The following is a 23,882-nucleotide window of genomic DNA, read 5'->3' on the forward strand; positions in this document are numbered from 1 at the left end:
ATTGGAACAAAGGCAGACCTGAATATCCCTACAAAACAACCTCAAATGTATGATCATCTAAACTTTGATAAGGGAGCAAGAAATGTGAAGTGGAACAAGGAAAGTCTCTTTAACATATGGTGCTGGCATAACTGGACAACCACATGCAAAAGAATGGGTTTAGACCTCGACCTAACACCATGCACAAAAGTCAGATCAAAATGGATTAAAGATCTCAACATCAGACCACAATCCATTAGGCACATCAAAGGCAAGGTTTGCAAAACCCTCCATGATATTGAAGCTACAGGTATCTTCAAAGATGACACGCAACTGACCAACCAAGTGGAAACAGAGATAAATAAATGGGACTATATTAAACTAAGAAGCTTCTGCACCGCAAAAGACACAGTGACCAAAATACAAAGGCAATCTACAGAATGGGAAAGGATATTCACCCAATACCCATCTGATAAGGGGTTGATATCAAGGGTATATAAAGCACTGGCTGAACTCTACAAGAAGAAAACATCCAACCCCAGCAGAAAATCGGGTGATGAAATGAACAGAAACTTTTCTAAGGAAGAGATACGAATGGACAAAAGGCACATGAAAAAATGCTCTGCATCACTAATAATCAGGGAGATGCAGATCAAAACAACTATGAGATACCACCTCACACCACAGAGAATGGTACACATCCAAAAGAACAAAAGCAACCGCTGTTGGAGAGGATGTGGGGAGAAAGGGACCCTTTTACACTGCTGGTGGGAATGCTGACTGGCCCAGCCCTTTTGGAGAACAATATGTACACTTCTCAAAAAATTAGAAATTGAGCTTCCATTTGATCCAGCAATACCACTTCTGGGAATATATTCTTGAGAAACAAAAAGGTATAGTCAAAATGACATCTGCACTTATATGTTCATCGCAGCACTGTTTACAATAGCCAGAATCTGGAAAAGACCCGAGTGCCCGAGAACAGATGACTGGTTAAAGAAACTTTGGTACATTTATACAATGGAATACTATGCAGCTTTTAGAAAAGACGAAGTCATGAACTTTGCATATAAGTGGATCAACATGGAAAGTATTATGCTAAATGAAATGAGTCAGATAGAGAGGGACAAGCATAGAAAGATTGCACTCATCTGTGGAATATAAAATAACAGAGTAGGAGACTAACACCCAAGAATAGTAGTATATAATAAAAGGAGGTTGGTTCCATGGCTTGAAAGCTGGCCTCACATGCTGGGGGAAAGGCAGCCTGGATAGAGAAGGGAACACCAAGTAAAATGTGGTTGGGGACCCTGCGTGAGAAGAGAGATGCGTGCTGAAACTAGAGACTGAACACCATGGCCACTCAATACCCCTGTCGCAAACCACAACACCCAAAAGGAGAGAGAACAAAATGGAAAACCCTGCCACAGAGGCAGGGGTGGGGTGGGGGATGGTATTGGAAGGTGGGAGGGATACTGGGTTCATTGGTGGTGGAGAATGGACACTGGTGGAGGGATGGGTTCTGGAACATTGTATGAGGGAAACACAAGCATGAAGATGGGTAAATTTGTAACTCTACCCTCACAGTGACTCACTTATTAAAAAATTTTAAAAAATTATTTTTAAACAAAAAAAAAAGTTGTCCCTTTAAAAAAAAAAGTTGTCCCTTTTAGGGAAAAAAGGAAAAGAAATTGAACCCAAGATTCAGTGCTGCTTGTCAGGAAGCAAAGATCTGAGAGACTTGCAGGAGGGGCAAGAAGACTTGTTGGAAGTGTCAAGAGTGTTTGCACTGATGCTTTTTCTCTTGCGGATGATAGTGAAGTTCTTAATGGAAGATGATTTCAATCAATAGCGCCAGACAGCTGATTTATATAATGGAATCAAGCAGAAGTCGTGGTCTCCATCTGCAGAGCGGAGTGGGAGGGCAAGGCTACTAGAGGAGAATAACCAGGGGACTCCACAAGTCGATTTGCTGGTGTTCAGAAACCGGTTCCCCAGCAGAGAGCCTCGGGAGGGCTTCGGCGAACAGCCTTCTGGAGCCTGGATGCTGAAAAGTGACAGTGAGGCTGGTCCTGCTGCTGCGCTCCGGCTGCGCCCGCCTCTGCCACATCAGTGAGGGGTCTGGCCGCCGCTGAGCGCTCTTGGCGGCCTGGCTCTGGCTACGACTGAGAAGTTAAGCAGGTGAGGGCTGGGAGGTGGGCAGGACTCAACCCGGAGCTGCAAAGCCCAAGCCAAAAATTTAGAGAGCAAACTGCACGAGGGGGCTTGAGTCGAGAGAGCAAGCCAAGTGGAACTGGAGGCAATGTCATCATTGGTGAAGGAGGACTTGGAGAAGAAACTGTTTAAGCCTCTCTCGCAGAATCTGTACGAGTTCATTGAAATAGAGTTCTCGGTCCAGGACAGGTACTACCTCTGTGTGTCAGGTAATCTTTCTGTTACCCTTTCCAAATGTAAACGACCTCAAGCTGCTTGGCTGAGAGAGGGATTTGGGGAATATTTATTTTTCTACCTAATAATGCACCACATTTTCTTGTGTTTGAGCATAAATACGACAAGTTTAAGAATTTGAATTCTACATCATTTTCTGTTAGATGCCAGAACGGAAGGCAGAAAAAAAAAGAACTTAAGAGTATTTCAGCTAATTGTTCAGAAGGGGAAATGGGTGTGTACTTTTCCTGATTTGATTATTTTGTCTCCCATCTTTTATTTAATTCACTTGCATGACATGCAGTTTCATAGCTGTAGAGTATATTTTAAATTTTTCAGCAAAGGCCACTAAATATTTATTTTAGTATCTTGGAGAATTGAATTATACAGGTCCATTTTAACCAGCCTGGTCATCTGGGTTACTGTCTTTTCATGCTACCAAGGATGGATTTGAGGGGAAGGGAAGGAGAGGGGGGTTGTTTCTTTATTTGTTCTTACTTTTGCAGAATTCCTGGTAGTTTATTTTTAAGAGAGCAATGATCTTTTTAAAGTTCTTTCTCTTGTGCAATGTGTGCTCATAAAGACAATGCTTCAATGGTAAAAATTAGTTCATGAAGAAGGGAGTGCAAAAATAAGACAGTATTTTCTAACTAAAATAATTTTTTCTCATGTATTACAAATTTTTTAAATTTTCTGAGGTAGGAATAGCCTTTCATGCTTAATTTTAATTTGCCTAACCTGTAATTGTTCAGTTGGGTTTATTCAGAAAAGTGCATGCCATTATTGAATTCCTTTCCCAAACAGTGTCCTTAATACTTTTCAGGAATTGAGGAAGAACTTGGAGCCTTTAAGTGTTCATTGTTAATTTTCCTTTCAAAAGCAGACCACTCAGCACTTCAGAAAACAACTTGTTACAATCCTATCTGATAATTGTCTTAGAAGGCCTTTCTGAAGGTGCCAAAAGGGAGTACATCAAGGGAAGTTGAACATCATTAAAGTACTAAAAATTTCTTTAAATTATATCGTTTCTGATAAGCATAGTAATACTCAATTACACAAGTACTAACAATTATCGACCCTTCACTAGCACAGTTTTCTCTATAAATACAAAGAGCAACTGGCATATTAGAAAGGGAAAGTGTTCAGTTGGTTCAGGAAAAAGAAAGAAATGAAATTACGGCAAAAAGTTAAGTAAATCAATTTTAGAAAATGTATCATACCCCAACTGCCAAATTAGTATGTCATAAATTATTTTAGCTTACTATCTTAGGGAAGATGCTTATTCCAAAATTAATATTTAATTTTATACTTATTGTTGATCCTACTCTATAAAGTTGATTACTCATCCCAGTCTTAGTATCCAAGTATTTTAAGTAAAAATATACAATTAAATCAAAATCATATATATATATGTATGTAGTGTATGTGTATGTGTGTGTGTGTGTGTGTGTGTGTGTATGTGTGTAATTTACCAAATGTAAACTGAGGCCTCCCTCCAATAATAGAGGTAAACCAAAATTGCACTATCTTGCTTGGAAAAATGTCTCCCAAGGGACAAAAATTAAATAGATTTTTTTTCTGGTATCTTCAATTTCTAGAAAGACACTTTGGGCAAAGACACCTGCTATCTTATTACATAGCATGAATCTTTTAAATCAGGATTTATAGTCAACATGTGGGAAGGTAAACTCTTTAGGGTCCAATGTTCTCATCTGGAAAATGACTAAATCAAGGAGATGATCACATTTAGTGATAAAATTCAATGATTCTGTAAAGTAATAAGCAAAAACAAAGCCTTTCCCAGGAGCAGGAAGAGAAGACAATATTGTGCTATACCACGTTAATGTTGACCAAAAAATGATATTCATTCTTCTCACAACTAACTTTTTCTGTCCTGTGTATCACATCCATTAGTTGGAGAGCACCTCTCCCAAGTGCAACACCATTATCCTGATAAATATTTCAAATCTATACACAACAACAATTTAAAATAAACTTGAAGATCTATGTGATAGTTTAAATCTTTGGCTGTACTATACTCAGGAATTCCCAGTGGGATGAATCAAACAGGTTTCAACAATCCTGGAGGCAGATGATCCCATGTTTAAAATGTGAGATATATAATTATGATTTCCCCTTGGTATCCTTAACAAACAGAACTCACAGGTTCAGGGTGATCAAGTTCTACCTTGCAGTTTTCAAACTAAGAAGGATATTTTTAGGTTAGATGCATTTTCTATTTATCTGCTCAAAGTTTTTTTTTTTTTTTGCTGAAGTCTCCTACCAGACGATTGTGACTTATGATCATCTTGATGCTCTACCTGAGAGATTTTTTGTTTTGCTTTTTGGGTCATACCTGACGATGCACAGGGGTTACTCCTGGCTCTGCACCCAGGAATCACCTCTGGCAGTGCTCATGGGACCATATGGGATGCTGGGAATTGAACCCATATGGATCGGTGGTCACGTGCAAGGCAAGCACCCTGCTATTGCTCCAGCCCCGAGAGATTATTTTTTTAAAGAAAAATTTCAGACATTATAAACCCAATGATAAACTTTCTGGAGTTTGCAAGGATTCACGCTGGAGTTTCTTGACACCACAGTCTCCTCTAACCTCAGGGTTTTTGTGACAAATTCCTGAAATTAGCTTTCTCTAGTTAAGACATCAGATCACTGGCATCTTCTAGAAAGAGCTATCTTCTGGGCCAGAGTGATAGTACCGTGGGAAAGGTGCTTACCTTCCATGGCTGATCCAGATTCAACACCGGTACCACATACGTTCCCCAGCCCCACCAGGAGTGATCCCTGAGCAAAGCTAGGAATAATCCCTGAGAACTGCCAGGCATGGTCCCAAAACAACAATAAAGCATCTCCTGTCCTTTTTAGAACAGTGATCTGAGGGTGCTACTGGGGTAAGATACCTTGGGGAAAGAGTGGAAGGATTCTGACAAATGTGGTGGACATGGTGTAGCAAGTATCCAACAATAATATTGGTGCTGTTTTGTTTTAATTAAAAATGAGTTTTTAATTAAAAAGGGCAGTGGTTGAGGGTCTGACTAAGTTGGTGGTGAGGGTGTAGAACTTTGTACACCAAAACCAAGGAATGTTGATATTATTGCAGCCATGTTGCCTAAACTGCAGTAAAATATTTAAATGGGGGAGAGGGAAGAAGCATTTTCTGAAAAAGAAAGAAGAAGCTCTATTATGTGATGATTCTAGAAAGGGATGTCATTTGTGCAAGTAAATTAACATTCTGGAAGGATTGAAAGAGAAGAGAAGCGCTAGCCAAAATTGAAGGGAAGTAGCAAGGCATGAGGAAGCATAGCTGGGATCTTGAAATCTGACGGACCTGGTGCAGCTGCTCTGCCCAACTGCCGGCTGTGAGATTTGAGGCAAGATAGCAAAGTCTTGATCCCCATTTTGACATCTCTGAAGTGGTGGTAATAGCACCCACCTCTGCACTCGGAGTTTTCCTATTCATTTCTATCTTGAAAATGACTATCATAGGGATTAAAGTCCATATGCAATGAGAGACAGGATTTTATAGATATAGATGTATTTGAATTGACCTCTCATTGGTCAGGGGTTTACTTCTCTCTTTGTGAAAATTTCCTTTCTTTCATCACCAACGTTTCAGTATTATCTCTACACACACACACATACACACGAACACTCCTTTGCTCACTTCTTTATGCTCTGCTCCCCTTTCCTTCTGTAGCCACCATAGTTTTCCTGAGCCTAGGAGTTAGTTTTGTAGTTTCTTGCCAATTTGCTCTAATAACTCATTCCACATATGATTCAAATCATTGAATAATTCACTTTTAAATTTATAGAAAAATGTGTTTACTGAGAAAACACCTCTTAAAATGTTTATGTGAAAATATACTATACTACAAATAGACATTTATATTAAAACATATATAGCATTAATGTAAGTGTATATTAATAAATAATTAGTAGATTTAGGAAGATAATATGCATAAATTCTCCTGTCTACATTTGATGCCAGAACAAACTTCAGTGTAAATCATATAACCTAACAATATTGTCACATAATTTACAAGAAGAATATTAATAATGAGTGTTAAATGATCTCCCATCCAAGTACTAATCGATTAGTCCCGACCTGTTTAGCTTCTGAGATCAGACGAGATCAGGTGCATTCAGGGTGGTATAGCTGTAGAACAAATGCTGTAGACTGGGTGGTCTACAATCAACAATTATGTATTCTTCATGCTTGGAGAAGCTGGGACGTGAAAGATGATGGCACCAGCCGACCTGGTGTCCGGTAAGGAGCCGTTTCATCATGGACCGTTTTCTCTCTATAGCCTGACGTGGTGCAGGGGAGTGGGGACTGGGGACAAAGGTTCTGTGGGAAATTAATAAGACCCAAATGCCACTCATGAACGCTTGTCTCTCATGACCTATGCACATCCTAGAGGCTCATCTCCAAATAGTGTCACTTTGAGACTTAAGATTTCAATATAGGAATTTGGGGAGCATAAATATTCAACCTATACTACCCAATGGATCCCTTAAATAGATTTTATTTTAAAATATACCCAGAAAAATAATATTTGAAAATTATTTTTTAATTTTAATAAAAATGTTAATGAAATAAATTTATTTTTAAATGTTCACTGAAATTCGTAATAGCAATCTTAATCACCCCAAGACATCATTAATACATTGTTATACAATGAAACATTTCTACCAAACTCTTTCATATTTGGTAATTCTTGATGGACTGAAGCGATAGCAGATAGAGTGTTTGCAGGTTCGATTCCTCCATCCCTCTCAGAGGGCCCAGCAAGCTACCAAGAGTACCCCACTCGCACAGCAGAGCCTGGCAAGCTACCGGTGGCATATTCGATATGCCAAAAACAGTAACAACAAGTCTCACAATGAAGATGTTACTGGTGCCTGCTTGAGCAAATTGATGAACAACGGGTCAACAGTGCTACAATGACGGTGGTAGTTCTTAATAAGTTTTTCCTATTATTTCATTTCGAAGATGAAAACAATTAAACAAAACAGAGGCCATAAAATAGCATTTATTTGTTTAAACCATGTCACAGCAGCTTTCTTGGGAGCTGCATTTTCCCTCCTCTTCTGTTCTGCCAGATTATATTTTCCAATTGGCCAATTATTTTTCCACTTAGTCTCATCCATGAGTAATACTGATTCTCTTTTAGCTTTTTTCTTGACGGGGAGGTGGGGTTCCTTCAGTTCTAAGTCTGGATGATGTGATACCGCTCAGGCCTTGCAGTGCCAAGAACTCTCAGGCTCCACCCAGGAATGCTAAGGGCCTTCGGAGCTCACATCAGTGATGCTTGGGGTACCATGTGATGCCAGAGATCAAGCCCAAGTAGGGGTACAGCTGCTCTAACCCCTGTTTGATCTCCCTGGCCTGATACTGGCTCTTTCACTATGGTAATGAGATTGCTATCCATTAAAATATTTATTTTGGGGAGCTGGAGTGATAGCACAGCGGGTAGGGAGTTTGCCTTGTACGTGGCCAACCCGGGTTCGATTCTCAGCATCCCATATGGGCCCCCAAGCACTGCCAGGGGTAATTTCTGAGTGCATGAGCCAGGAGTAACCCCTGTGCAACACCAGTTGTGACCCAAAAAGTAATATGTGTGTATATATATATATATGTATATATATATATATACATATATATATATATACACACACACGTATTTATTTATTTATTTATTTATTTATTTATTTATTTATTTTGGAATTAAAAGTGAAAATAAATGGTTGACATAAAGTTAAGACCATAGTTCTGAAAATGTGAACTCAGATAGCCAAACTGGAGCAGGTTTATTCTGAAATTCCCTGGGTCTGTGGATACTACTAAATGGTTTATCTAATGATGCCTCTGAAATGTTTGAAACCAACACTGACATTACAAACACATTTTGGTTTTAAGACAATGTGAGAAGTTTCTGCCTTGCCACTGCATTAATGTGGATATGGCCATTTAATTTGATCTGGCAGCTGAGCCTGAATGTGGAAATTCAGGGTTGGGTCCACTCCAGCCTGAGAAGACTTCTTTGGCTCTTGGCTGAAGGCAATTCTTGGAGCCTCTCTGGCTCCAGAGGAGGCTGTTTTGCCAAATGACAGAGACTGCACTGTCTCTGTGATGCATCTGTGGTTCCAAAGGCCACTCTTTAAAGCACACTCTTATTTTCTCTATTTAGCATTAGTGCGACAGAGACTATTAACATAACTGATAGAGCCTAACTTTCATATTGCTACTGCTATAGTTGAGGTAACATGTCATAACAGAGTGAATGTTTATGCTTTGGTGGACAAAGTTACTGAACTTCCACACACCCCCCCTTTTTTTTTTTTTGCTTTTTGCATCACACTAGGCGATGCACAGAGGTTGCTCCTGACTCTGCACTCAGGAATTACTCCTGGCGGTGCTAGGGGAACCATATGGGATGCTGGGAATCGAACTCGGGTCGGCCGAGTGCAAGGCAAATGCCCTACCCGCTGTGCTATTGCTCCAGCCTTCCACACCCCTTCTTAAATGTCTAAGATCCTACCATTTTTAACCTGATTCTCTCCTCCTTTTCTTCTTCTTCCCCCTTTTCTTCATAGAACTAACCAAGGAAACTTAAAAATTTCAAGTTCAGCCTGTGTACTTAAAGTCCTTCAATAACAACTCCCTCCTTCCTTTTCCCCCTCCCTGTCCATAACTTTCAAGATCACCTTTGAACTCTTTAACTTTTTTACGGAACCCAAATTTGGATGTTCACCCTACAAGGCCGATGACTTGAAAAGCAAGGGTGGATGGTGTGGGTGGGAAGACAGGGGTGAGGAAGAGCTTATTCAGGGACTAGCAAAATAAGAGGATGGTTGACCTCTTTTCCTCAAAACACCAAACAAATAAAATCAATGTATTCCCACACAGGGGCGAGGGATTTATATAAGGCTAGTTGGAACAGGAAGTTAGAAGCAATTAATGGTTTAGGGTCAGAAGAGAAGGGAGTTTTGTTCTGAGGTTATCTGGGTTACTGTCAGTGATTTATGGATCCTTGGAGGAAGATGATCTCTTCCTGTCGAGAGGTCAAAGAAGCATCCTTTTCCAGGGTCTGTATGATAACTGATCTTCAAGAGTCTTTCCAGAGGGCTTGTTGTCAACTCTTCTCCAAGGAAAAGAGGAGTCCTTGTGCATGATAAGTTCTAAGAGTGTTCGCAGAGGGCCTGTTGTTTTCTCTTCCTGCAACCTCTCTTCCTTCTGTTATTGAACCTGGTGCAACATTAAACACACAAACCATGAGCAAATCTCTTAGGACTGAGGGACAGGGCAAAGACCAAGAGGGAAGGAGAGGTTATAAGAAGTATACATGTGGGACTGGAGTCATAGCACAGCAGGTAGGGCGTTTGCCTTGAGTGCGGCCAACCCGGGTTCAATTTCCAGCATCCCACATGGTCCCCTGAGCACCGCCAGGAGTAATTCCTGAGTGTAGAGCCAGGAATAACCTCTGAGCATAGCCAGGTGTGACCCAAAAAAATGCAAAAAATAAAAAGAAAAAAAGAAGTATGCACATGTGAGGAGCATGATGGAGTCCCTAATGTTTGCTCACTTAGGATTTTTTTGCCTAGGATTTTTTTATTTTTCAATTTTTTTATTGAATCACCATGAGATAGAGCATTACAAAATTGTTCATGATTGTGTTTCAGTCATACAGTGTTCCAACACCCATGCCTCCACCAGTGTAATTTCCCATCACCAGTGTCCCCAGTTTCCCTCCCACCCCTTCAAGCCACTCCCCACCCCAGCCGGCCCTATAACAGGCACCTCTCTTCTCTCACTCTTTCTCTTTCTCTCTCTCATTTTAGACAGCCTAGACTTTTATGCTCTTCAGAAACTCCAGCCCCTAGTGCATGCTACCACTTATTTACCTCATAATAATGCCAACAAATCCAAATGCAAAGACACAAAAGTGTTGAGTAGTTCGTGCTTTTGTACACATATGTTCTCTAACTCTGATGACACAATTCATCATTGCACTAACTCCCACTGCCCTTTATAAATCAGGTGACCTTCAGGAATTGTTTTTGACAGATAATCGTATTCCTATTTGTCCTATCATTTACAGCACTGAGTTTTTTGCTAAAGCTCCTGCCTTCCAGTAACGTCAGTGAAGGTGTTTTGGTGCCGAATGAGAATAAATTTTTCAATTTCTATTATAGCGCTTTGTCCAAATGAGTCCCTTGAATATTTATCAAATTAATGAAACTGAATGTGTAGATCTATAATCATATTAGTTTATTATAACCTATAGATGAGGTAGTGGAATTTTCTTCAATACAGTAGTCAGTTTTTTCTCTCCATCTCCCCAACCTGATCCAATTTCACCCAATCAGTAGCAAATGAGACAGCTGGCCAAACGAAGTACAGAACCCTGGCTCTTAGGTGGAGCTTTTGTTGGACTCCTGTATCCCAAAGTGGGTGATACCTCCCCACACTGGGAGTCACTGGAGCTATGGAGAAATTTGGGGAGCACAAACAGGTAGTCTTGGGTGCAAATAGTAGCCTTGGGGTGCTTTCTGCTTGTTTACTTAAAACATAAGTTTTCTGGTAGGGTGCAGAGTAAATTTTTCATAGAAAGTGGGTGATAAACCACTTTGGGAGTTTCTGGCCTAGATGTACACAACTACTTCCTAGAAGGAAAAGTTATTCTGAGTTCTTGTCCTTACTAAGTCTGGCTGAACCAACTATGTCTCCAACTCAACACAGACTAATGACTTCTGCAGGGCAGCTCCCAGTGGATGCTCAGGCCATATGGGGGCCACTCGCAGCAATTCTAGACAACTGGACCAGAATTCAATGCTTAGGCTCAAGAATAAGGTGCTGGGACCACCAGGAACACACTCATGGGTGCTCAGGAGCCAGTAGGCTACACTTTGCTTGGAGTGGGGTATGTGGCATGCGTCCTAATCCCTGTGCTATCCCTCCAGCTCTCTGTAGTCCATTCCTCTTCCCAAAGCTGCTGCCTAAACCAGTGGGAATGGGTTTGTTTAGAATCAAAGAAGGAAACATGAGTAGACCCACCATTTTTTGCACATAATTTTAGGAGACCCATAGTTTGAGCCAGTTTGTGGGCTCTGGGGTAAGATCTTCTGCTTTAGATTCCTTCTAGAATGTCTCTCGTCGCCACCTCTGTCCCCAAAGTATTCAGTCCCTCTTCTTCCAGACTTTTAAAATGTATGGTCTAAATGATAGCCTTTATCCTCTTTTTATTTTGTTCCCTTTCTTTTCTTTTCTTTTCTTTTTTCTTTTATTTTCTTTTTTTTTTCTTTTTTCCCTCTTCTTTTTTGAAGTCCTACTAATCCAGCCAACAGTCCACTGTGTATACTCCCTCTGTACCCCAGGCATGAAAAAGTCCTCTTCTGGTTGTCTTCTGCCCTCCCTAGTTTAAAGAAAATGCTGTCAGGGAGGAAAATCGATGATCTTTTTTAAAGTGTTTCAGTGCCAGGACTGAACTGGCTTTACCCAATGAAATGAGCTCATGGAATTGTGTCCAGATCTTTGATATTCTCTTGAATTTCAGACCCGATGGTTGCGCCCTTTCAGACGCTGACTTCTCAGATGTGTTAGCCTGCTCAGACTCTTCTCCAGGAGACAGGGCTCGTCTTCAGCATCAGCTCTGAGCTTAGCGAGTTACCTTGATTTCAGTGTCTCCTGCACCTTCATGAGACAAGAATTCCATTCCCTGGGCCCTGCTCTGGAGCCCTCATTGTTCAAGTCACCCATTTCCCCTCCTTCCCACCAGAGCTGTATTCAGACTGGCCTGCAGCACTTTCTGCCGTGTTTCAAATCCAAAGTTTTTGTGTTAGAGCACTGTCTGCATGAAACCCTGTCATTAACAATAATATAAATTATGATGCCTAAAATCAAAAACTTGGGGAGGAATAAATAAAAGCAATTTTCAAAATTTAGTTTATGGGATGTACTTGCATAGTACATGGGTACATCCCGTAGTACAAGTAATAAAGTACTTGCATAGCATGTGGCTGTGACCACAATACTGGTTTAATCCCCCCCAGAACTGCATATGGACACCTCAGCCCCACCAAGTGGAGCCCCTGGGCATAGAGCCAGGAGTAGCCCCTGAGAACCTCTGGGCGTGGTCCCAAAAATGACAACATTTTTGTCAATCCTATCTTTCATCATTTGAAAATTTGACTACTCTCTTTTCTGATACTCTTTTTGCCCTTCTCATACATCTCCTTTGCACCCTTTCCATCTCTACCTCTTTACTTTCTTTGGTCTTTGTCCTATAAATTTAGTCTTAGGTATCTATCCACATCAAACAGTTCCAAATATTTATTCTTAAATTATTAATTTTCATTTTTCCATTTTTCTCTCCAGAGGTAAACTGTGGACAATTAGTATGCCTGTCAAAAGCCAACTCATCATCCCATCCAAACACCTCACCTTCTCTATTTTCTTTCCTATTTTGGCTTCTCCTGGTGAAATTGTCTGCCTGGGTTGCCAATAGCTCATTTGAAATGTTATTTAGATTTGCCTCTTCTCTTTCCACTGACCACACCCAACCCTAGATGACAAAACATCGTCTTAAAACAAAAATACTTTCTTACCTATTATAAATCGAGCACTTTCCTAAGCCGCTTCCAGACTTCATCTGCTTTAATGTTTATACCTCATGCATATGTATGACTCTACTACCCACATCACAGCATGCAGAAACTGAGGATTAGGCTCTCTGGACATGAAGTTATTCACTCTGACCACACTGTAAGAGGTGGTGCTAGAATTTAAACCCAGAATGTCTCATACAGAGTCCATGAGGTCGCCCCTCCTCTTCCAGAGGTCTTCAGTTCCTCTTTCCTTTCTTCTTCAAGGTGCAATGACATTTCCAGAAAGAGTCTCTTTCAGCAAGGCACTCCTGCTGGAGGAAGAGGGGGGTATATTAAGCACACATTACTGCTAAGCACACATTTCTGCATGGGCCTTCACAGAGCACCTGACACTGTGCTCTCTTTGTGTTCACCTGCCCAAACTCTTATTTAGAGGACAGAGCTCAGTTCCAGCATCAACTCTGAGTTCAGCTGATTGCCTTGAGTTCAGTACCTCCTGCACTTCCAGAGGGTAGCGATCCCCTTTACCAGCTAAGTCTAGATCTCTCACTGATAGAGCACCCTCAGCCTTCCCCCCAGAGAGTTGTACTCCGACACCACACATCCACAGTGGTCTCTGTCACTTTTCAAACCCACAATTCTTCAAAATCATTTGCACAACCCGTACACCTGGTTCATCCTATTGCTCACTGTGTCCTCACACCAGCCAACTCTCTGTCCACTTTCTTTAATTACACCTAATGAAGTGAAGCCTCTCGATTGTCTTTCAGTTTCCTCCTTCAAGCTTCAAAATGTCTGCTGCAACACCCTGGTTTCCTTACCAGGTTTAATTTTAAGCCCTATCTCAAATTTTGTTTCTTCCGTAATTCCTCCCTGAATGATCCTAATCCTCTCTCTTCCCAGAACTCCTCTAGAAACAATATGTTTTGTTACATATCACTTACCTTGTACTATGATTGCATTGCATGATGTTGCTTTACAGACTAAGAAGGGAATTCCTTGGGACTGGAGTGATAGCACAGCAGATAGGACGTTTGCCTTGCACACGGCTGACCCGGGTTCAATTCCCAGCATCCCCTATGGTCCCCTGAGCACCACCAGGAGTAATTCCTGGCTGCAAAGCCAGGAGTAATCGCTATGCATTGCCAGGTGTGACCCAAAAATCAAAAAAAAAAAAGAAGAAGAAGAAGGAAATTCCTAGGCAGTATTTTCCAGAACAAAGGGAAAATTTTCAGATGATAAAATTCAGTCTCGGGACCCTCTGCGGCGCTTAAAGACTTTGACTCCAAAGATGTAACACATTCGGGCATCCAGCGCAGCACCCGAGAGCAATGCATTGGGACACCAAACTGGGCTACAACTCGGTGCTGCGGGGGGTGGATTTTTTTTCCCCCCCCCACCCTGTCTTCCTGCATGGAAAGCGGCGGGCTGGCGGCACCATGTGGCAGGCGCCATCTTCTGATTCCAGACCCACAGGTATTCGGATTTTACTTTGGGGGCTCCCAGGAACTCATGGGAAGGGGGCGTAACCGGCACGCCCTCGGCCCAGATAAACCCGGAGCCGCTGAGCGCGAATCGGACCCTCTGCGCCTAAAGACTTTGAATTCAGAGACTTCTTACAGCAATGCACTGGGACTGTGAGCTGGGCTATGTAATTTCTGGCAGAATTCTCCCTGGACTTTATACAGAAATCCAAAACCGCGCGTCCGCGCGACTTAACATTTATAATTGTTCAGCAATGTGAATTGGTTCCATTTGAACAGGTCTGACTCGGGGGGGAAACTCCAAATAATAACAGTAAGTTTTTGTTGAAAATATTGAAGGTTTTTAATGTAGCAGCCACCTCTGGACTGTGAACTAAGCAAAAGCCCCACGCTGGCCGACGTGGCGTGGCGTACACCATACTATGAGGCGCAGGAAGGGGGATGAGGGGGAAAAAGAAAAAAAAAAGGGAAAAGGAAAAAGAGAAAAAAAAAGAGAGAGAGAGAGAGAGTTATGTCAACTATAGTGAGTTTTGTGTTGAATTATGGAATGTAATCAAGGTAAAGAAAAAATGAAGTGAAATTCATTAGTTATACAGTAGGGGGTAGGGGGTGGGGGCGGGGGGTATACTGGGGTTTCTGGTGGTGGAATATGGGCACTGGTGAAGGGATGGGTGTTTGAATATTGTATAACTGACATATAAACCTGAGAACTTTGTAACTTTCCACATGGTGATTTAATAAAAATTTAAAAAAAAAAAAAAGAAAAAAAAATTCAGTCTCACTCTCAGGAGACAGAGCCAGTTTGCAGTTCTCTAAGTGAATAAAGTTAAGATACTGAATAAAGTTAAGATACTCAATTCTGAGACTGGGAATATAACTCAAGTGATAGAGCATATGCTTTACATCATCATCATCATCAACATCATCAGCATTATCATCATCATCATCCTGTTGATCGTCGGATTTCTCAAGCGGTCTCAGTGATGTCTCCACTCATCCTAGACCTGAGATTTTAGAAGCCTCTCTTTACTCATCCTTCCCAAAGGTGCTGCATTGGAGGCTCTTTCAGGGTCAGGGGAATGAGACCCATCATTGTTACTGTTTTTGGCATATGAATAAACCATGGGGAGTTTGCCAGGCTCTCCCGTGTGTGTATAAATAAATAAATATATATATATTTACATGTAATATCCTTTCTCCTGAAACTCTTTCTATGCTAAAAGGAACAATATTAACATATTAATTTGCAAATATCAGTATCTGTACTAAAAACATTATATAAAAATATTCTATAGTAAAATTTAAAAGGCAATTCACATAGTAGGATGTATTTAAGTATGTGTTTATACAAGCTGCATACATCCTACTTTGTGAATTTTAAATTTTTTAATGCTTTACATATCCTTTACATACACAAGGTCCTAAGTTTGACCCTGGCACCACATGATTCCCTCAACACTACTAGGTATAGCCCCTATATATATTAAGAAAAAAACTCAGGGCTGGAGTTATAGCACAGAGGGTAGGGTACCCACCTTGCACATGGTCAACCAGGGTTCAGTCCCCAACACTTCATATAGTCCAGAGTACCACCAGGAGTGATCCCAGAGTGCAGAGTGAGGAGTAAGCCCTGAGTGCATCCAGATGTGATCCCCAACAGAAAAAAAAAACCACAAAATTTCCTCAGCTATGTAACTTCTGTATAATGTATAAAAATCTTTATAATATTTATTTTATATGACTCATAAATGATAGCCTTTCTTCTTCAACTAATGTTTCTAGAGATTTAAAAAAAAGCTTGTTGCTTACCTATATCTTTTGTGGGATATAAAATAGTTCTATCAGGCAAATAATGGTTACTCAATAAATACTTCATCATTAACTTATTGATAACTTTCAGTTCAGAATTAGATGTAATATCAGATGTTCATTTCTCCATTATTTTCATATAAGACCAAAGACAAGTGATTTTAAGCTTAAGAAATCATCTTCCTTATTTGTTCATATAAATTAAGCAATTAATTTCTTTTTTTTCTTTTTTTTTTTTTGTTTTTGCTTTTTGGGTCACACCCTGAGATGCTCAGGGCTGACTCCTGGCTCTGCACTCAGAAATCACTCCTGGCAGTGCTTGGGGGACCATATAGGATGCTGGGAATTGAACCCGGGTTGGCCGCGTGCAAGGCAAACGCCCTACCCACTGTGCTATCGTTCCAGCCCAGCAATTAATTTCTTTTTCATGCTAAAAATACAATGCTAAAACTTTTCAAAGTACAATACTAAAATTTTTTTGTTTCAGTGACACATCTGAATGCTAGTTGTTGAAGATACATTAGATCAAGAATCTAAAGCAACAACAACAAAAAAGAACTAAAGAAAACCAAACAAACCAATAGTAACTGTGATGAAAATACTTCTAGATTAAAAATCTTAAAGCAATTTAAAAGAAAGTGATTATAGTGGTATTTATCTACTCTCAACTATGTATTGCTGTGTGAATAGAATTGCTTGCTTTCCTGGCTGCACTTTCTTTTATTGTCATAAATTAAAATTCCCAAATTCTCCTAATAAACACCCAGGCACTGGTTTACTCTAACACTAAACCTTGTTTCCTGCCTAGGGTTAAGCCCTATTCTCCACTTCAAAGTTGATAGTTCAAAGTACATAATTGTACTTGGCAGATGTTACTGTAACAGAATAGTCACAACTGTAGCAAAAAAAATAAAACCATTTAAGCAAGTTTTGGGATATACTCACAAAGTTCAACTACATCAGGATTCATAAATGGGATTCAAATTACATGGTTCAAGGTCAGTATATGAAAAAATATATAAGCACTGAAAAGTACGATAATAAATAATATATTCTCTTTAAGAGTTTAAACTATTTTTTGTTCTACAGTGACCAAAAAAGAAGAAGTAAAAATAATTATGGTGAAACACTACAGGACAGGTTTAGATGAAAAATATGAAGTAACCAAAAGATGGTCTTTGAAAGATCTGCAGAAAATTGATGGAAAAGAAGCAGATACTGTAAGTTATGCCTTATAAGAGGGATATGAAATCTTTATGTGTAATAACTTACTTTTTGTATTCTTGGCACTACTAAGTGCTAAAATGTTATATTGTTCTTCAGTGATTTTTTTCCTGATCTATTGTAACAATATAATGGGGGTTTTGTTCTGTTTGTTTGCATGTTTTGGTGGGTTTGTGGGGAAAGGTGCTGCTGAGTTGCTCCCAGCAGTGCTCAGGGACTATTATTCCCACCTCTCTTCAGGAATGGCCACTGGCAATTCTCAGGGAAACATAAGCTGTGCTGGGGATACAAGCCAGGGCCAGTGGGCTGCAAATCGTGTCAACCCCTCCACCAACTCTCCAGTCACTTTGGCTCTATTTCTTATCAGTTTAAATTTTAAGTATACCTGTTTTTAAAAGAATACTTTATAAAAGCTTTCCAAGGTGCTTGTTTATTTCTTTAGAGTTTGGGGTCACACCCAGCAGTGCTTAGGAGCTACTCCTGAATCTGTACTCTCAGCAGTGCTTGGAGGACTGTACACCTTCAAGAATCGAACCTCATGCAAAGCAAGCCCCTCAACTCCTATACTATCTCTCCAGTCTTTCCAGGGGCTTCTAAACAAATTAAACACAATCTTTCAGCCAATCCCGATGCTTGAACTATATGATGTTCCTGGCATCATTTCTTGACACTCAGTTATCTCCATAAATTTTGGAATCCCAGGGTCCAAAAGATAGTATAGCAAGTAAGGTCTTGCCTTGCACAGCCAACCGAGGTTGGATCCCTGGCACTCTAGATGGTCCCCTGAGTAACACCAGGAATAACTTCTGAGTGCAAAGCCAGGATTAAGCCCTGAGCATCTCTGGGTATAGCCCAAATGTCAAAATATTGTTTAGAAGTTTGGGGATTCCTTCCCTTGTGTTCTTCAAATTTAATGTCAGCAGCACTTGGTTCTCCAAAAAGATAAATAACTCTTGGAAATTCTACAACTTTAGAGTGGAAAGGGGGGTAAGGACGGTATACTCCAATCTCCCCACACCTAACCAATTTGAAAAATAGTGTTCCCAGTCTCTTTGAGCTCCTCTACCAAAGAAGAACTCAATACCATACATGGGAGTCCATTCCATTTCTGAATTGCCATAGTTAATTTTTAAATTTCTGAATTGTGTTGAAGGATCCATAATATCTGAAGAGTAGTTCTCTTAGATATTTCTTTCCTGTGGATAGAATTAAAAGATCTTAGTCGTTCCAGTACTTTTCACTTCTCTTTTCTGTAACTGAGTCCTCAGGAGTCAGCATATATCATATTTTTCTCAATAGCAATGACACCGTTTTAAATAAAGCCATTTCAAGCCAGAAAGTTGTCAACTTTAAAATGGAATGGAATTGAAATTGAAGTCAATTTATAAAGCAGAAATCAAAATGACTGGGGATTTGAAGATTGACATGATGCAATGGGAGAGACACTCCTGTAGCAAGAATGGTATTGGATTGATTGAGATCTTCGTTCTCGTTCTGGCTCTGCCCATAATTCCATGTGTTCCCCTGAGCTCACTCTCTGGAAACTATCATCCTGGCTATATACAAAAGACTGCTAAATTCTCTGTTAGCAGAGAGCTCTCTTAGCTCTAGGGTTCTACTGAAGAAAGAAAAAGGGATGGAGAATATGGGAGAGGAAAAAAATGGGAAAGGGAAGAAAGGAGGAAATTAAGGAAAGTAAGAAAGTAGGGAAAGAGAAACTGGTCTTCTATTGAATTTGTATTCTATTGTAGTTGTATTCTATTATTTTTTTAAGAATTTTATCAGTAGGAAAAATGAAAGAAAAATAATCCTTTATGAGTATCTCAAAAGTACTAAGGTTAATTTCTGTATAATAAAAAAAGTATCTCAGTGAATAAATGACATGAGGGATATGATTAGTATCTGATGATATAATTAGTGTAATTTCCTTTTATTGAAATTCTTTGTAGAAGAGTCTTGGAATCATGAAAATATTTTCATGTGTAAACTTATATCTAAAATTTCATAACTTTTACACATTTTATTTATAAAACTTTGTTTTATAATTTTAGTGGTATGAAGCAATGTGGCATTAGCATTAATATGGGTGTTAATGGGACAGATTTGGGGAAAATAACTATTATCTATTAAGTACAAGCTAGGTGATTTATATGACTAATTCCATCTAAAATGGTATAGGAATGTTATTTAAAATGAGGAAAATGAGAGTCAGCTCAGGTAAGTATTTTGCCCCTGGCTAATCAGGGCATCAAAATGATTCTCTAACTTCAAAATTGTTAGAAGGGAATAAAAACCTACAAAACATGGAAGAAAACAAAAACTAAAGAGTAAACTAAACAAACTAGGAAAAAGTGAAAAATAAAGAACATGTTCGTTTTCTTGTCCCCTGAAAAAAAATGTTCTATTTCAAAATATAAATATATAAATATGAAAATGCACAAAGTTTTAACACATGTTTATATATGACATGATAGTGAATTTATACCTCATTTAATCCCTGATTTGGTCCCTCTTTACCTTCTTGTCAGTTAGAGCAATATTTTCTTCCTTTTCTCTTTTCTAAAGGACTGCTTCAGATCAGCTCAATGAGCATTTGTTGAGAACTTAGTAGTTGCCAGAGATAAGCATTAGGAACACAAAGATAAATAATGCAAAACCTCTATTCTTGAGGAAAGTTACAAGTTAGACAGATAACAAATATGAAAGCATTTACCATTACATAAAGGCAAAGAATCATTACTATTATTAGCAATAGTAGCAATTTATATTATTTAATCTTTAATGTATACTTTTGGGAAACATTTCCAATAGAAGTATAATGAGTCAACTAGTCCTATAAGAAATTCTATTTAGTAATTCAACACTTTCAAATGATCTATTAACATCAAAGTTAAATCCTTGTGGGGGACCAGAGTGATAGTACAGTGAATATGGTGTTTGTGTTGCATGTGGCTGGCCCATGTTCAGGACCTAACACACCATACGGTTCCCCCAGCACTGCCGGGAGTGACTTCTGAGCGCAAAGCCAAAAGTAGATCCTGAGCACCACTGGGTGTGGTACCAAAACAAACAAAATGGAGAAATGATTCCTTGCTATTAACTTCAGAATAATAAAAAATTGATAATCTATAGTTATCTTGTAATTCTCCCTTCTAACTGTTAAATAGCACATGAGACAAGTGTCTAATAGAGAAAGGCAGAAGCTTATTCTGCTGTTTAGAATCCATGAGTGGGTTTAGTTTTTTTCTCCATCCTTACCTATTCTCCCAAATTCATTGCCATAGAAAGCCAAGATAACTGCACATTATAAGGTATAGGGTTTTTTTTTCTGTATCATTGGAAAAATACAAACACTGTAATATATCCTATTTTTCTCCATTTAAAAGTACTTTGTAGCAGTAAACATGGAAAGCTCTTGTTGCAAAAACTTGTAGATTTTGAAAATGTGTCTGATATATTTATAATACAACCAATAAGCATATATAAGGGAATACAGGTAAATCTAGGATATCTAGCTATTTTCCTGTTTACAAGGAAATCATATCTCTCTTTCTCTCCTAGGACAATCCATTTTTTGATCTGCACTTCAAAAAAGTGTACCGTATGGAAGCGTATAGCTGTGCTTCTAAATATGCCTTTGCTCGAACTGTAAATAAGCTGAATCATGTGTATCTTAAGAAGGACTTACAGATTGTGAATTTCGATTCTACTTACATTAATGATGATTCCATTTGGTCCTCTAACAACAAGGATTGCTTGGTTCTTATGAGAATATGCTTTTATGCTTTCAATCTTGTATGCTTGTCTTTGTGTCCTCTACCACTCTGAAGAATTATGTTCCTTCACCAGTGTTTAGTGAAAAAAATTTCCCTAAGTAAAGGCTAAGACATGACTCTGTTTTCTCCCTGCATTGTATGACTATTATTTTTATGAAAATAAAGTAATGTGTTCTTTATGGATTACAAAGAAATGTGTTTTAAAGCAATCATTCAACACTTAAGATTTTCACCTATGTATTCCTTTGTAAAGAGGGAAGAAGTTGGAAGCGTGGCCTAAATTTGTGTTCTAGGAAATAACACCATGAAGCATCTATAAGAGGCTAGAATGGACAGACATCATCCCATGTTCTTGTTAGGAAGATTTAAAGATGTCAATACTTTTCAGAGCAGCCTACAGATTCTAGGCAACGTCTCTCAAAATTTCAATGGCATTTTTTTGGGGCAGAAGTGGAAAAGTCTTATCTTTAATCACATAAAATTATAAGGTATGCCAATTAGTGCATCTTTAAAAGAATGTACAACTTTAGAAAACTCATTTCTCCCAATTTCAAATTTTAATACAAAGCTACAGTAATCAAAAACAGTGTGGTGCTAGCTTACGGATAGAATATAAATAGATGGAATTAAGATTTAAAAATAAACTCATGCGGGGGCTGGAGCAATAGCACAGTGGGTAGGGCGTTTGCCTTGCACGCGGCCGACCCGGGTTCGATTCCCAGAATCCCATATGGTCCCCTGAGCACCGCCAGGGGTAATTCCTGAGTGCAGAGCCAGGAGTAACCCCTGTGCATCGCCAGGTGTGACCCAAAAAGCAAAAAAATAAAAATAAAAAAAATAAACTCATGCACCTATATACAATTGATTTTTGACAAGGGTGCCAAGTTTATTTAAAGAGGAAATTGTGGAGCCAAAGCAATAGTACAGTAGGTAGAGCATTCTTGCCTTGCATACAGCCAACCTAGGTTCAATCACTGGCATCCCATTTGGTCCCCTAATCATCTCCAGGAATGATTCTTGAGTGCAGAACCAGGAATAAACCCTGAGCACAGCTGGGTGTGTCTTCCAAACAAAAACCAAAAACTAATAACAATAGTAATAATAATTTTAAGAAATAATACGAAAGAGAAATTGTAATATTTTAAACAAATGGTGTTGAGACAACTGGTTATTCACATGCAAATGATTGATGCTAGATCTCTATTTTATACCATACTCAAAAATCAATTTATTTTTTTCACATGATTTCTTAAATAAAACTTTATAAGCAAGGAGAATAGTATACACACAATACTGAATGAAAATAACCTACAACCAGGAATCCTTTAACCTGCTAGATTATCATTCAGAACTGAGGAAGTAATTTTTCTTTTTCTTTTATTGAATCATCATGTGGAAAGTTACAAAGGTTTCAGGTTTAAGTCTCAGTTATACAATGCTTGAACACCCATCCCTTCACCAGTGCACATATTCCACCACCAAGAATCACAGTATAGCTCCACCCTGCCCCCCCACATCCCCAGCCCCACACCCCGCCTGTGTAACTGATAAATTTCACTTTACTTTCCCTTTACTTTGATTACATTCAATATTTCAACACAAAACTCACTATTATTGTTTGGAGTTTCTCCCCCTTAAAGTCGACAAAAATCAATTTAATGGATCAAATACCTAAGGTCTGAAATCATAAAAATTGTAGAAGAAAACATGAAAAGAAAACCTTAAGGATCTTATATTTGATCATAGATTCTAATGACATCAGAAGCATGAGAACTAAAAGAAAAAATAAATTTGGTATCAACAAAATTACATTTGTACTAAAGGATATTATCAAGAAAGTAAAAGAACCCTACAGGACAGAAGAAAATATTTGAAACTCATATGCTTGATGAGGATTTAATCACTGTACCACTGTATCACTGTCATCCCGGTGTTCATCAATTTGCTCGAGAGGGCGCCAGTGACGTCTTCATCTGACTTAGCCCTGAGATTTTAGCAGCCTCTCTTTATTCATCCTTCCCAACAGTGCCACATTGGAAGCTCTTTCAGGATCAGGGGAATGAGACCCAACATTGTTACTGTTTTTTGCATATTGAATACGCCATGGAGAGCTTGTCAGGCTCTGCTATGCAGGCAGGATACTCTTGGTAGCTTGCCGGATTCTCCGAGAGGGAGAACCAGACAAGATAAGAGGTCATCTGGGAGCTTTGTTTTATAGTCTCTGGATCTTGGCTGTTAATGGAATTACACGGCAAGGGGGCAGTTTCTGGGTGTGGCTGCCAAGCTACTGGAAAAAGGGGCATCTGGATGGAGGAGGCCCAGTCCCGTTCTGAGCAGGCTTGGAGATCTCAGCCCCGGGTCCCAAACACCTGGGTTCCTCTGCAGGTTCCTTCATGTGTGAGGCTCGTCCAAGCATGTGGAGAGTTTGTCTTGAGCATGGATGAGGATTTAATATCCAGAATAAATAAAGATATAGCACAGCAAGTAGGGAATTTGCCTTGCATGTGGCCAACCCGGGTTCAATTCCTCCGTCCCTCTTGGAAAGTTCAGCAAG

General features: G+C 39.4%; 1 protein-coding gene across 1 annotated transcript; it reads left to right on the forward strand.

The window, feature by feature from the left end:
• Window positions 1-2,034: 2,034 nt before the first annotated feature.
• Window positions 2,035-21,380, forward strand: EXOC1L (exocyst complex component 1 like). Its single transcript, XM_004616455.2, has 3 exons — window positions 2,035-2,402; window positions 17,418-17,548; window positions 21,114-21,380. Exons 1-3 carry the CDS (start codon window positions 2,282-2,284, stop codon window positions 21,378-21,380), a joined length of 519 nt encoding a protein of 172 aa, XP_004616512.1. The 5' UTR covers window positions 2,035-2,281.
• Window positions 21,381-23,882: the final 2,502 nt, after the last annotated feature.

This window comes from Sorex araneus, chromosome 5, assembly GCF_027595985.1.
Source record: "Sorex araneus isolate mSorAra2 chromosome 5, mSorAra2.pri, whole genome shotgun sequence".
NCBI classification, from domain to species: Eukaryota; Metazoa; Chordata; class Mammalia; order Eulipotyphla; family Soricidae; genus Sorex; species Sorex araneus.